Here is a 13,375-nt window from a genome sequence, read left to right on the forward strand (position 1 = left end):
AATGTCTACATAGACATCCTGAAGGCCCTCAGAAACTACCCTTAGCCCTAAGCCGAAGCTGGCAAATGAAACCTTTTACCTGTAACAGCAAAACAAAGGCCCAACCTACGATCCCAGCAGGCCGCGCTGCCAAGTGGCACGCGGTGCACCCGATCCTCATTGTGCAGCGTGGATTCTTTGTAACAGTGGGAGACACTGCAGAACAAAAATACCATTACAAATGCTTCAAAAAGAACATTTTTGGCCGCGACAGAGACTTTTGACATTATTTATTAGGTTCAAAAATGCTTCACAAAGCCTAACAATAGTTCTGTGGAAACCAATCCATCTGAGGCCCTTTCTGTTGTTCTGGGCAGGCATTGATTGTAAGATGGGCAGTGCTGGCAGAACAATTCCTTCTCAGCAGTCAGTGTAAGTGAGCAGTCACCACCGGCCTGGAAAGAGTCTGTGAACAAGCCGTATGGAAGCGCTGGGGTGGGCGTGGGGCTGCTGAGGCGCAAACCTTGATTAACTTCTTGGGAAACAAATGGGTAGAAGATCCCACGAGCAGAGGCAGGGGCTCCTTGGCTGCATGGCCATGGAAGGCGCTAGCTGCCTTTGACCTACGTTCTGTAGGGCGATAAGAATGCTTGGGGGTCATCCCTGGTGTTACGGCAGCCAAGCGTCTTCCTAATGCACTTCCACATATGCTTAGGGAATCTGTGTTTGTCCAGGAGCCCGAGGATGACATTTTATCCTGCTGCCCAGATTCTGAGGCAGTCCTGCAGCTGATCTTCGGGGAAGAGCAGCTCTGGTTTACACTTTTGCAGAGGCCGATGGCGGTGAAAGGTCTCAACACAGGACCTGGAAGGCAAAGCTGAGTGGTAGTCCAGCTCCAGCCTGGACAAGGACCACAGGCCAGCAGCTGGGATGGAGAGAGAAAAGAAAACCCCTGACCGCCCCGTCACATAATCCAAATGCTGGCTATTCCTTGGCTGGCCCTGGGAAGAGGCTGCCGAGTACAAAAGAAGGGTTTCAAAGGAGCCTGTCCAAACCTTCGGAGGGAAAGGGAGAAGCTTTGTGACTAAAGCCGGGCACCAGCTTCTACTTCCGGGAAGTTTGTAAAGAGGAAGTTATTGAGTTGTGTTGGATATGCCAGAAAGGGTCAATGGCCGGCTCAGGCTGACCGCTGATGATCTGAAAGCAAATCCAAGCATTAGCTACCACGGATTTTCTTAGAATTTATAAAACCAGCTGAAATGCAAAAAGTAGATAACCCCCGAAGATGAGCCTACCCAACATTCACTCTCCCGCTGATATTAATATCCAGTTTAATTTCTATTCTTTCCCCACTGTTGCAATTTTCTATCCACATTTTATGCATACAGTCTTCCATTTTTATTTGAGAAATTCTGCACATTGACTCACACACATTAGAGGTCTGTTCCATCAGTAATAAATTAAGATAATTTACACACTTAAAATCATTTCCTGCAACTCTCTAATGGGCTTCTTAGTAATGGGCAAATCCCCAAAACCTTTCAAACAACCACAGAATTCTTTCCCAAGCACAGCATCATCCTAACACTGGGCGTCAAACACCCAATGTGTTTCTAAGGAGTTAAACTGAATTCCCACCACATTGCTCTGTACCTGGTAGGTACTGAGTATCTTCCGCTATGCACTCAATATACCTGTCAAGCAGACAAACCAAACAAGAACCGTTTAGGGAACCTGGCTAATCCAAAGAACGAGTTATTCCTGGACACAAAAACAGAACACTGCCAAATGTCTGGGTGAGTGAAAGCTTCCAAACTCGGTGCTTGACAACATTCTCATAACGCCTATCAACATGGACTTTCCAACCCTTGCATATGCGTCACTTAATTATGGTCCATATTCAGGGCATGAAGAATCTGCCGAAATTCTGGAATTTAGCACAATCACACATGACCTAGGCAGAGCATGCTATCCTATCTCTTACGCTGAAAGATGGACATTCTTTCCTTTGGAGTACTGCGGCAATCACTATGGCACATTTGACCAGCAACAAGGAGACAATCTGGGCCATCAGGGTCCAACCCTGAAACACCAGCTGTCCTAAGCATCTTTGCTCTCACTGGGAACATGGAGCTTTTGCTGTCTATGTCACGTGATTGCCGCTGAAAATCAATCTGATCGTTCATTTATGCATTGGCTCACCTGTGAGAAGCTGGCAGGTGCCCAATAGCATTCGAGACATTAGAGACACAGAAGAGAATAAGGTGAGCATCATCTCTGCCCCAACACAGCCTATGGTCTCTTTGTGGGAGCAGAAGGGGGAAAGGAGATGGGAGCCGACTCATGAATAAGAAATAAGTAAGCTTAGAAGTCTTAATGATAATCCTAAGAGACAAATAAAGCAAGAAAGGAGATTAGGGAAGACCAAGTGTGTCATACTTAACTAAAAACTTGAATATGGAGAAACAAACTGGTTAAATGTCTGAGGGAAGATAACAACAAAGTGTTCAGAATCGAGAACTTAGAAAGTGCTTCAGGCCGAAGAACCATCATTGCCCTGTTAACTCATCAGCTAAGGATGTTCTGGCCTGGAGTCAGGGTTGGAGGTTTGAATCCTGACTTCAACCCTACAGTAACAGAACCCCAACAGGCCTCCAATTCTGCTTCCAAATTATAAGAAAGCAACGCTTTCTATCTCTGTGGAAAGATCAAACGGATGAGAGCTGAAGGCATATGCTCATGTTGGCACATTGCCTTACACAGAGTTTTTACACTCAAAACTGGAGAGATGGCTCAGTGGATGGACCGCTTGCCTCACAAGAATGAAGACCCAGGGCACATGTGGAAATGCCTGCTGTGGGAACAGATGTTTGCAGCCCCAGAGTTGAGTAGGTAGAGATGGGAGGGTCCCTGGGATCCTCTGGCCAGCCAGTCAGACCTAATTAGAAAGATGCAGTCCAATGAACCCTGTCTCAAAAGGAGGCAGACTCCTAAGACTGAGATAGGAGGCTGTCCTCTGACCGCCACACACATATACATGGACACACACACACACACACACACAAACATATGCACATAAAGTTTTTCAAAGTCTTAACTGACTCGTATAATCTGCATCCCTCATTAGGTCCAGTATCCTAGAAATAAAAGATTCTCTGACTTGGTGTCAGAGAACCTGTGTTGGCATTTGGAAGGAAAACTCTCCACGCTGGGAAAAAAAACAACAACTCTATTCCAAGAAGGCTCCATAACACCAACCCAATCCTTCTTCGTACCAATCCTTCTTCGTAACATTTCCCAGATACCTACGTCCTAGAGTCTCTACCGTGTTTAGAGAATTTTTGAAATGAGCCTTCTAATTACAAATACACTTCATAGCACTAACTATCCTTGATTTATGGAGGAAAAGACCAAGCTCAGAAAACACCCATGGAACTGTATCATGGCTACAAAATTGATGCGGGAGAGAGCCGAGACCTGAGCCAGGGTCTTCTGTTCCAAAACCCTTTTTTTTATACTCCATTTAAAATTATTGTGTGTGCACATGAATATGCTTGGCATGTGTGCCCACCACACTGCTGTACACACCTGCATGGGTGGACACAGACATGTGCGTCCAACATCATGTGTGTGAAGGTCAGCAGACAACTTCACTGGCTTGAGACAGTCTCTCTGTGTGTTTGTTGCCACTCACCCCTGCCTACATTGATGAACTTCCAAGGGTTCTCATGTTCCCCCTACCTCTCCTCCTCATTCTTGAAACACTGGGGTTATAGCCATGAGCTCATATGCCCAGTTTACATGGATTCTAGAGGTTCAAACTCAGGTCTTTCAAATACCTTAGCCACTGAACTATTTCTTCATCCTCTGTGCCCTTATTTTTAATCTTTCCTACTAGGACAGCTGAAGTTGAAACATTTAATTATCATACATATTACCCTATCCTATTCATTCACAGCTACTTTATTTGTAAAGTAGGGAGGCTAGCTGTCTAAATGTTACATGTTGGTTTTGTAAAAAGCCATAAAATGCTCAGTATGGAGTCTAGCTTAGGATAACAGCTTAACATATATGATGTCGCCGCTACTGTTTGGTGCAACACCTAATGATCAATAACTTGTCATCAACACACACCTGTCTCCTCAAATATAGTGTCAACCAAAAGCCTAACGTCTCACTTATAAAGCTCTTATCATGCTTCTAGAATATGGCTCACCATTGATTCAATAACCAGCAGTTTTGTTAAATTGAAGTTAAAACCAGAAAATGACAAATTAAGACAAGAGAAGTTAGAAACCACAACGTGATACCTACCAGAATCTTCCTTGGATTTGCCCAAGGGATGGTTCTGAAGTGGTATGTGTCTACCTGCAGCTTCCAGGAAAATGGTATTCACTGAGTATGATCGTTTAAGAGGCTTATCTGCAGCTGGCTTTTCCAGAAATGGGCTGGTCCAGGCCTGCTTAGGTGATCCTCTAAGTCGCTTCTGCCTTCTGTCTTTGACAGTAGAGAACAAATCATCTTCGTCCGTTTCACTGGTTGGTGACAGGGAAGGACAGGCTTCTCCATAAACTTCTTCGAAAGGAACTGCGCTCGCAGGAGAGTTGGGGATTATGTACTGTGGAGTGTAAAGTAGTCCGTTATCTGTCATTGGACTAGGAGTCCCTTCTATAAATCCTGTAAAAGGGAAAGACATTAGTTGGAAAGAATCACTTCAAAACCATTGTCTAGATTAATGGAAGGAGGCAGGGATCGAGTTATAGATGCCTTTGTGCGTGTTTTCTGTTTCAAATCTGAGCAAACATGCATGACTGTGACAGGAACTGGGGTCTCTACCTCAGAGGGAAAACGGTGGGAAGAGTGTGGAGCGTGGAGACAGATGTGAAGGGCTGAGAATACTGATGTATGTAGCAGATACTGTATGATGCCCTGAACACAGTTGCTGCTGAATCCTTGCAAGAGCCACAACTAGATGAAACCATTCGTACCTCCATTTTACAGTAAGAACACTAGATTGCAGTTTATGAGTGCCTCCCACCAAAAATAAAATGCTGTGTTGAAGCTCTGTACACCTGTGCTTGCGATCTCCAATATCTGCACATGTGGCTTCGTTTGGGGATAAAGTTCCTAAAAATATAATTAAAGAAGAAGTCATTCTGAGTTAGGGTTCATTTTGTTTATCCTTCTCATAAAACTGAGACATACGAGAGTGTGCCTCATGGAGACACAGGCAAAGGTGAAGGCCAGTGAAGATGGAGACAGGGATTAGGAGCCTAAGTACACAAGGAGCTACTAGAAGGAAGAAGCAGATAACCCTTCTCTAAGGTTTTCAGGGGAAGCATGCCCAGGCGGTCACCTTGATTTGGGACTTCTGGCCTCCAGAATGGAATGAATAAACTTACGTTTTTCTAAGCCACCCATTTTGTGACCAATTCTTACAATACTCCAAGAAGCCAACATACATTAGAACAGGTAGCTCGTCCAAGTTTACATAAATACTAATGAACAGAGTTAGAACTTCAGCCCAGACTCTCAATCCCAAAGCACAAGTCCGGGGGGGGGGGGGGGGAGACACTTCTTTAGATGCACTAGCAAGGTGAAAAACACATTGCTTAAAGGTGCCTTGGAGGGCTTGGAGGTGGCTCAATCAGGAAATAGTTTGCCTTGCAAACATGAAATCTGAGCTGGATATCTCAGAACCCATTTTATAGACAGACGACAGACAGACAGACACACACACACACACACGGGCACATTTATAGTTCTAATGTTGTGGAATGGGAGATAGGTAGCTCTCCAGGGCTCAATAGCCAGTCATCCTAAGCGTGGCTAGTCCCAGACCAGGGAGAAGGTAAATGTGAGTGAGCCTTCAATAGTCAAAGGCAGCCAGGGCACAGCCAGGGCAGTGTCAAGTAATGGGGAGTTATAGAGATAAAAAACAGGAAGAGAAGAATAGTCTCTGTGGACAGACAATATAGGGGAGTGTGTATGCATGTGTGTGCACATGCGCACAATTTTAGGATTATAGTTTGAAAGCAATTGAGATCCTTTTAGGGATAAGAACTCTTGGAAGGGGCAAGAGAATGGACAAGGCTTATTTTATCTAATTACCAAATTCAATCTTTTTACCATTATGTGTGTTACATAAATAAAAACATAAATTTTGACCTAAGATATGTTATTCTCATCTCAGAATAGTAGGAGAAATCAGTGAAAGCAGTTCAAGTTTTTGGCAATTTACAGCATGGAGGCCTGGGAAATTTCTCTTTAATTTACACATTCTCAGACTCTCATTGATAAAATATGGAGAATTACACCTGCCTCTTGAGAAATGACAAAGCACAGACTAGACAGTGTGTATAATGTAGAACATAGCTGGTGTGTAGAAAATAAGTATTAAATATTGACATTATTACATAGTAAAGTCAAAGCTTATATGAAAGAATCATTCTTAAATACAAAGATGGAAAAGCATACAATGAAAACAACAAAGTTTGAAGAAAATAAACTAAAATCCATAGTTCATATACTGGAATTTCTATGAATCTTTAATTAGACAAAAATAAAATTTAAAGAGTTAAAAAATAGTTTAGCATTCATAGTGCAGATGTACTTAATGACATGTCTTTTCAGATAGCAGTGGCATAAAAGGAGATCTTCAATGGGGGAAGGAGTGTAAAGAAAGAGAAATTTCCAGGGCTTTGGAATATCCTCAGGTTGAGTGATATGCAGGCTAATTTTGAGAGCTGAAGAGGAACTTGCAAAAAGACATTGAGTCTGTAACAGTATGACCAAATGAATTACATCCTCTAGAAATTATATTCAAGCCCTGAACTTCAGTAGCTGTGAATCTGCCCTTAATTGGAAATAGACTCTTTACACATGAGAGTCAAGAAGAAGTCACTGAGGTCGTCCTTAATTCAATATGGCTAGTGTCCTTATAAGAAGAGAAACATAGATACAGATATGGAAGAATACCACGGGATGGGAGAGACACAATTAAAGAGGTGTTTCTAATAGCTAAGGAATGGCAAGAATTGCTACCAAAAGCTAAACAAGCATTGGATAAATTATCTCTCAGAACCTTCAGCAAAGCTTTGACTCTTGCTCTCCAAACTAAGAAAACAAAGTCTCTTGGTTCTGCCCAGTTTGTGGTAATCTGCTACAATAGCCATAAAATTATTATATTCATTATAGCCTATTTTTTGCATATATTATCCTAGAGTATTTACTAATAAAACTATTTCATTTAAAACATTGTGTTCATCTTTTGAAGACAGATAAGTGAAAGACCCCAAATACGGTAGTCATGGAATGGGAAGGGGGAAACTGGATTGGATGATGGCTTGAGTTCTCTTATGTAGAATTGGGCTAAAGCATCAGGAAATATACTGTGTATATCGAGTCACATGTCCATGCTAACTACCACATTCTGCCAAAGCCACAACCTTGTACACTGAGGGTCAATCATAAAAAATACTCTCTGCTATCCCAGTCAAGTGGGTTATCCTGAGAGTATCTGTCCCATTTGAAGGGATCAGACACATTTCAACCCTGTTATTGCCAAGATGAAGTGGAGAATCCAGAAAAAAAATAACAGCCATTTTAGAGAGAACAATATTTTTAAGAATGTAAAACTTTCTGATTTTTAAATGATGGTATCTTGTCCAGGCGGTGGTGGCTCATGCCTTTAATCCCAGCACTCAGGAGGCAGAGGCAGATGGGTTGCTGTGAGTTTGAGGCCAGCCTGGTCTATAAGAGCTAGTTCCAGGACAACTAGAGTGGTTACACAGAGAAACTCTGTCTTGAAAAAACAAAAAAAAAATAGTGGTATCTTTTTAGTCTTCTAATTATCTAATGTATAATACATATGACACAAACTGCTCTCTGAATAAGCACAAACCACAACTTTCCATCTTTGGCACATAACCAGACCTATGAGTGTCACAACCATTTACTTCCTTCTGTAACATATTTACCATAGAACATAATTTTATAAAGATTCATTCTGAACCAATGGGAATGGGGAATGCATTTGTAATCTCTGTTCACATGCAAATCTTAGATCTAGATATCTGGTCTACCTCCCTCACATTAACTTGAATGTCTGATTTTCATTTTAGTTGACATATTATTGCATCTTAAACCCCACAATTTTATGTGGTAGACAAAAATTATCAAGCTTTCCAAAATTCAGAGAAACATCTAGGATCTTTCAAACTTGTAGCTTTGGGTTTCTTGGTCCAAAGGGAAAATGAATACACTATAACCATGGTATTCAATGCATTCTTGTTTGGTTGTTCAGATATTGTGAATAGAATGTAAGGTCTGAAAAACTTCAAATACATCATATGTCCCTTCCCATCCAAGAAGTTAGGGATCAAGAGAATTTAAATGTTATCTGAGACTAACCACTTTCAACATCCAACTCTGTGAAAATACTTTGAGAGATTAAATTTTCACACCTTTGCATCAAATAGTCCACCCCTTCATAACAGGTATTCTAATGTGTACAAGAAACAATAAAACCAGCATGTATTATGTATTAAGCATTAAGATGGGTGGTCACTGTGCTTATTTATTTCATTATTTAACCAATATTTTTAAGCATTTGCCACAGGTTAGATACTACCCAATAAAAGCAATAACTTTAAGACAAAATTTATCAGTTGGTTTATGGTAAAATGAACTTGAGCCTATCAAACCAGATTCTGCTAATTTCACAGATTCTTGAATCTGTTTCTGGTATCTCCTACGATACCACTGGCAGGTGACCTGGATTAATAACCAGTTGCCTTGGTCTTAAATAGAGAAAGTGTTCAAAGTTCTTTTGCAATCTTCAGTGGCTTTTTTCCCTTAATTTTCCTTCCTAGATAATGACAAAATTTAAGTCATATTCCATGGCCTGTGGGTTGAAGTCTAACACTTCTTGGTAGGTTATACCTAAATCTAATTCAGTGCTTCCCAACCATAACTGTACATTAGATAATATATATTAGACAACAACTTATTAGACATGTTTTTTTTTAAATATGGATCATGTCCTACCACTGGCCAAGCTGGGGAGAGGGACCCAAGTATCTGTGCTGTGAGGCCCCCCTTTGTGGTTTAAAGCATGTCATCAGTGTGGAGAGTCCTTGGTCTGTGGAAATTCTATGGGTTTCCAAGGCCATTGTGAGTTTTATTCCATGAAGTAATCATGAACACGAGCTGAAAAGTCAGTACCTCTTTCTCTTCAGGCATCTTCTGCATCCAGACAACTCTCAGATCCAGCATATACACTCTATATAACTTGACGGCTCCTTTACATCTTGCTTGGTTCATATCAACAATCCCACTTGAGCCTCACTAAGCCTCTCTGGCTTACTAATTTTACTAAGAAACTGAGGCTGAGAAAAAAAATAATCATCTTGACTGTATCACTAGCTGAGCCCAAAGCAGGAACCCGGTCTTTGAATTTGGGGTAACTTTTGCTTCGCTATCTCACAATCCATGCTGGTGGTACCTGCTCAAGGATACACATGACCATAGCATCCTGGGCTTGATGAAATGTCTATGATGAGAGCAGCTAACACATACTGGGCACTGACCACAGGCTAGACCATACCAACCAAGTCTTAGCCATGAAAAAATGCAGTCAGAAGTGTATCTAATACAGGGAAGTAGAAATTCTCAGTTTCAAAATGTAGGCTAAAACTAGCAATGAATAAAACTGTCAGAGCCAGGCTCTGAATCGATGCCCCCTTCACATGAGATCCCTCATTCAAAGCATGCTCTCAGGCTCCTGGTGTAGGGATGCATAGCTCATCAGTTATAGCTGTGTTGTGGTGGTGGTGGTGTTGGTGACTTACTGAGAGCATTTTACAAAACCAACAACTTCGTTGCACTGCAATGTGTCATTTTGATAAATCATGATAGATATTTTGGGAGGTGGGGTGGGAACAGGCCTAGAGAGTCTGAAACTCGCTATCTACACCACGGTTATAGATTCAGTTTCAATTCAATACAAAGACAAATGTGTTAACTCCTCTCAGCTTCCATGTGTCTTTGCATCCCAGGCTTTCTCTCTTCACTCTACTGCATTCCTAACTCTGTCATGTTTATCCTATAAAGGACTGGCAGAAACACCAACCTAAAATACAGAGGCACTGAACTCCCCTAAACTCATATCATTTAGGTGTGACTAAAGACTAAACCTAATTGCTCTCGTTCCCTCGCATCTAAAAATCAAACCTTGATCATAAATACACTCTCCATTCTATTAGGCCATTAAACCACCCTCCTGTATTATACCTTTTGAAGGTATTCCTAGACTGCAATGAAGTCTGTTGCCTCCCAGCCACGGGCTAAGACTCGCATATGAGCTAATGACTTTGAGTAAAGGGGAAGAGTCAGTGTGTATCAGGCCCTCAACGGTGATGGAGAATAGATGTCAGGCACTCATGAGCTCTGAGTCTAGCTGTTTGAGTCAAATCTACGTTTTAGCCCTTCCTAAGCCTGACTTAAGTTTTCCCAATCCATGCACTGGAAATTATGTTACCTACCTTGGGTACAGATAAAAATAAGACCTAGAACAATACGAGGCAGTAGGGAGCACCAATGCGAGGCAGTGGGGAGCACCAATTCGAGGCAGTAGAAAGCACATCCTTTAGCTGTTCTTACTGTGCTTGGTTAAAACTTCTATCCTTTCTTAAAGGCTGTGGAGTGAACTCAGTCCATTAAGTGACTGCCACGTAAGTACGAGGGACTGAGCTCCAATCTCCCAAAAGTCAGGTATAGCGGTTGTCCCTTGTAATCACAGTACTGAGGAGGCAGAGATGGGAAGATCCCTGGGGCTTGCTGACACACCAGCATGCCCAGTCGAGTGGTATCCAGGTTCAGTAAAGACCCTGCTTCAAAAAAAAATGGTGTAAAGCATAGAGGAAGACCTCTGATGTCAAGCTATCACCTTCGCATGCATGCACATGCAGGCGTATATGCACACATGCATACATGCAAATGAACAGCACACATATCACACACACACACACACATACACACTTCTTTCTCTCTTCTTCTCTACATCTCCTGGAAAAATACACAGTCAAACCATCCAGAGACTTGTCTTATGCCCTCCTTCATTCAAAAATGTTTGTGGAAAACCTTCTCTGTGCCTTACCTTATACATGATCTGGGTGCAAGAGAATAATATAAATGTCGTCCTTTCCCTCATGAATCATGATAACTACTGTGTATTACAGGAAAGAACAACACTGCCAAACAGTTATGAATAGTGAATAGCATCAAGAAAAAGCCAGAAGGTTGAGACATTGATCCCTGGGCAAGTGACACAAGGGCAGTGACATTTCATCTCAGAAGACCTGAAGTCTGAAAAGGGTTTGTTCACTTGAGGAGTGCCATCCTGACCATGGGAAGCAATCCCAATGGCTGACAGAAAGTAAGCCGGAAGGGGCTGGAGAGGCATCTAGAGGGTGCATGGCATGTGATTCACAAGAGACTGGAACGTGAGTGGATGAGTCAGGAGTGGCAGACAGGTGGAAAGCTGCTGCCAGCCACTCAGGTCAAAGGACATGGGAACCTAGATGGGTGTGGTAGTCTGGGGTAGTTACGAAGAATTTAGCAAACTTTCATCTGAAAGATGGGAGTTATGATAACAAAAATGTTGGGGAAAGTGAAGGACACGGACTTGTAGTTTCAACTCCATCACATAAACAGCTTGGAAACTAGCTTGCTGATCCACGTAGTGGCTATGACTTTCTTTGAACCCAGCACAGAACTAAGTTTTCAAGAAAAACTTCCACCCCACAAACTCTGGAGGGACAGCTAAATCCAACAGGTCAACCTAGGATTTGCTTGCTTGGTGAAGTTACCGCTGGAGCCGTGAACTGGTGGGAACGTTGCAATAGTGAACTTGACCAGTCACCGGCAGCTGGTGTGAATGAACCTAAGAGTGCAGGCCTCGAGACCTGTTTCAGGTGGGGAAAAACTAGTACATTCTCAAGGTGAATTTGTGAGAAAGATCTTTCCAAGGTCGTAACAGGGAGGTGGATGAACAAGCTCAGCAAAGCATAAGTAGAGTATTCCCTTCAACAAAAGCATGACAAAGCTTTATTTCTGCTGAGGGAAGGGAACTTTCCCATTCTGGTTCCTTTGTGTGCTCCCTGTCTTCCCTGAGAGGGAAAACGAACAAACCTAAGAAGCCCCTTCACATCTCAGGGACCAACCTGGGACCTAATCACAAGATTAGATTACGGATGCTTCCCACACCTCTCCTGCCTTGTCATGAGCGCGCCCTCCAGCACATGGCTTCTCAATCTGAGGGTCACAACCTTTTCTTTCACAGGGATCACAGGACCATCGGAAAACACAGATATTTACACTATAATTCGTAACAGTTGCAAAATGACAGTTTTGAAGTAGCGACAAAAGTAATCTTATGTTTGAGGGTCACCACAACATGAAGAGCCTGGAGCATTAAGGAGGCAGCATTAGGATGGTCGGGAAACACTACCCTAGTAGAACAAAGCTGGTTTCGAACCCACATATTTCAAGATGCAGGTCCTCCCTGGGGAAGCAGAGTAAGGGGAGCTCAAAGTCTTTCACGTCTTGTCCATGCGTGCAGCTGCTCATCGTCAACACTTGTTTGTTTGTTTGTTTGCTGCCCTCTTGGGGAATATGAGATAGTACTTGCACTGTGGTTTTACTTTGTGTTTTCCTAAGAAAGAAAAGGCTCAACCACTTTCTGTCCCACTAAATCTTTCCCTGGAGTGGTCTGCATTTGTCTGATTATGGACTGAGCTTCCAGCCCTCTCTCTCTTCCTGTTCTGTCTCTTCTAAGCAGCTGGAGCATAGTGACAGAACCCAGCAGAACACAGTGGGGAGCATGAAGGTCATCCAAAGCGTTGGTAGTCTGCCTCGAAATCAATAACCAGGAGCTGGCCTTCAGGGGTCGAACCCATACAACTCCAGGTTGGTCAAGCCCGATTTTGCGCACAAGGAAGTACTAGAATGATTCCTTCATCTTAATGACCGACTTAACTTCAGGCACAATCGGCTTGACGTATGAAAGGCTGGTGCTTCCTGCCTGTTACCGCTTTGAAGGGCTCTCAGCCCTCTGTGAAGTCATCTTCACAGCTCTCGTTTGGCCCACTCGAACGTGTGCACTGTAGCAAACAGTCTTTTAAAACACGAAACTATACTAGAAAATGGGGAGGGAGATTTATAAACATTGAAAACCCCAGCATTTGATGGTCGCGGAAAGCCTTTCTTTATGCATTTACTCTGTAAGCAAAGCCTGAAGTCTTGTACCAAACCTGCAGAATTTGTCTCAGATGGTTCTTACTTGGTTTCATGAATAAATGATACTGATGAATAAAAGCGAGGGGGGAGATGGGAG

General features: G+C 42.6%; 1 protein-coding gene across 1 annotated transcript in view; it reads right to left on the reverse strand.

The window, feature by feature from the left end:
• Positions 1–406: 406 nt before the first annotated feature.
• The window catches only part of CUNH12orf42 (chromosome unknown C12orf42 homolog), a 95,315-nt gene continuing 82,346 nt past the window's right edge, over positions 407–13,375 (reverse strand). The window contains exons 8-9 of the mRNA XM_041676238.1: positions 4,294–4,656; positions 407–843 (exon numbers count right to left, since the gene is read on the reverse strand). Of these exons, the coding sequence (XP_041532172.1) occupies positions 407–843; positions 4,294–4,656 (800 nt within the window). The remainder of the gene's footprint in view (positions 844–4,293; positions 4,657–13,375) is intronic.

The sequence above is a fragment of the Microtus oregoni genome, unplaced genomic scaffold (genome assembly GCF_018167655.1).
Source record: "Microtus oregoni isolate MIOR12 unplaced genomic scaffold, Mior012 000001F_ref0000356, whole genome shotgun sequence".
Classification (NCBI taxonomy): Eukaryota; Metazoa; Chordata; class Mammalia; order Rodentia; family Cricetidae; genus Microtus; species Microtus oregoni.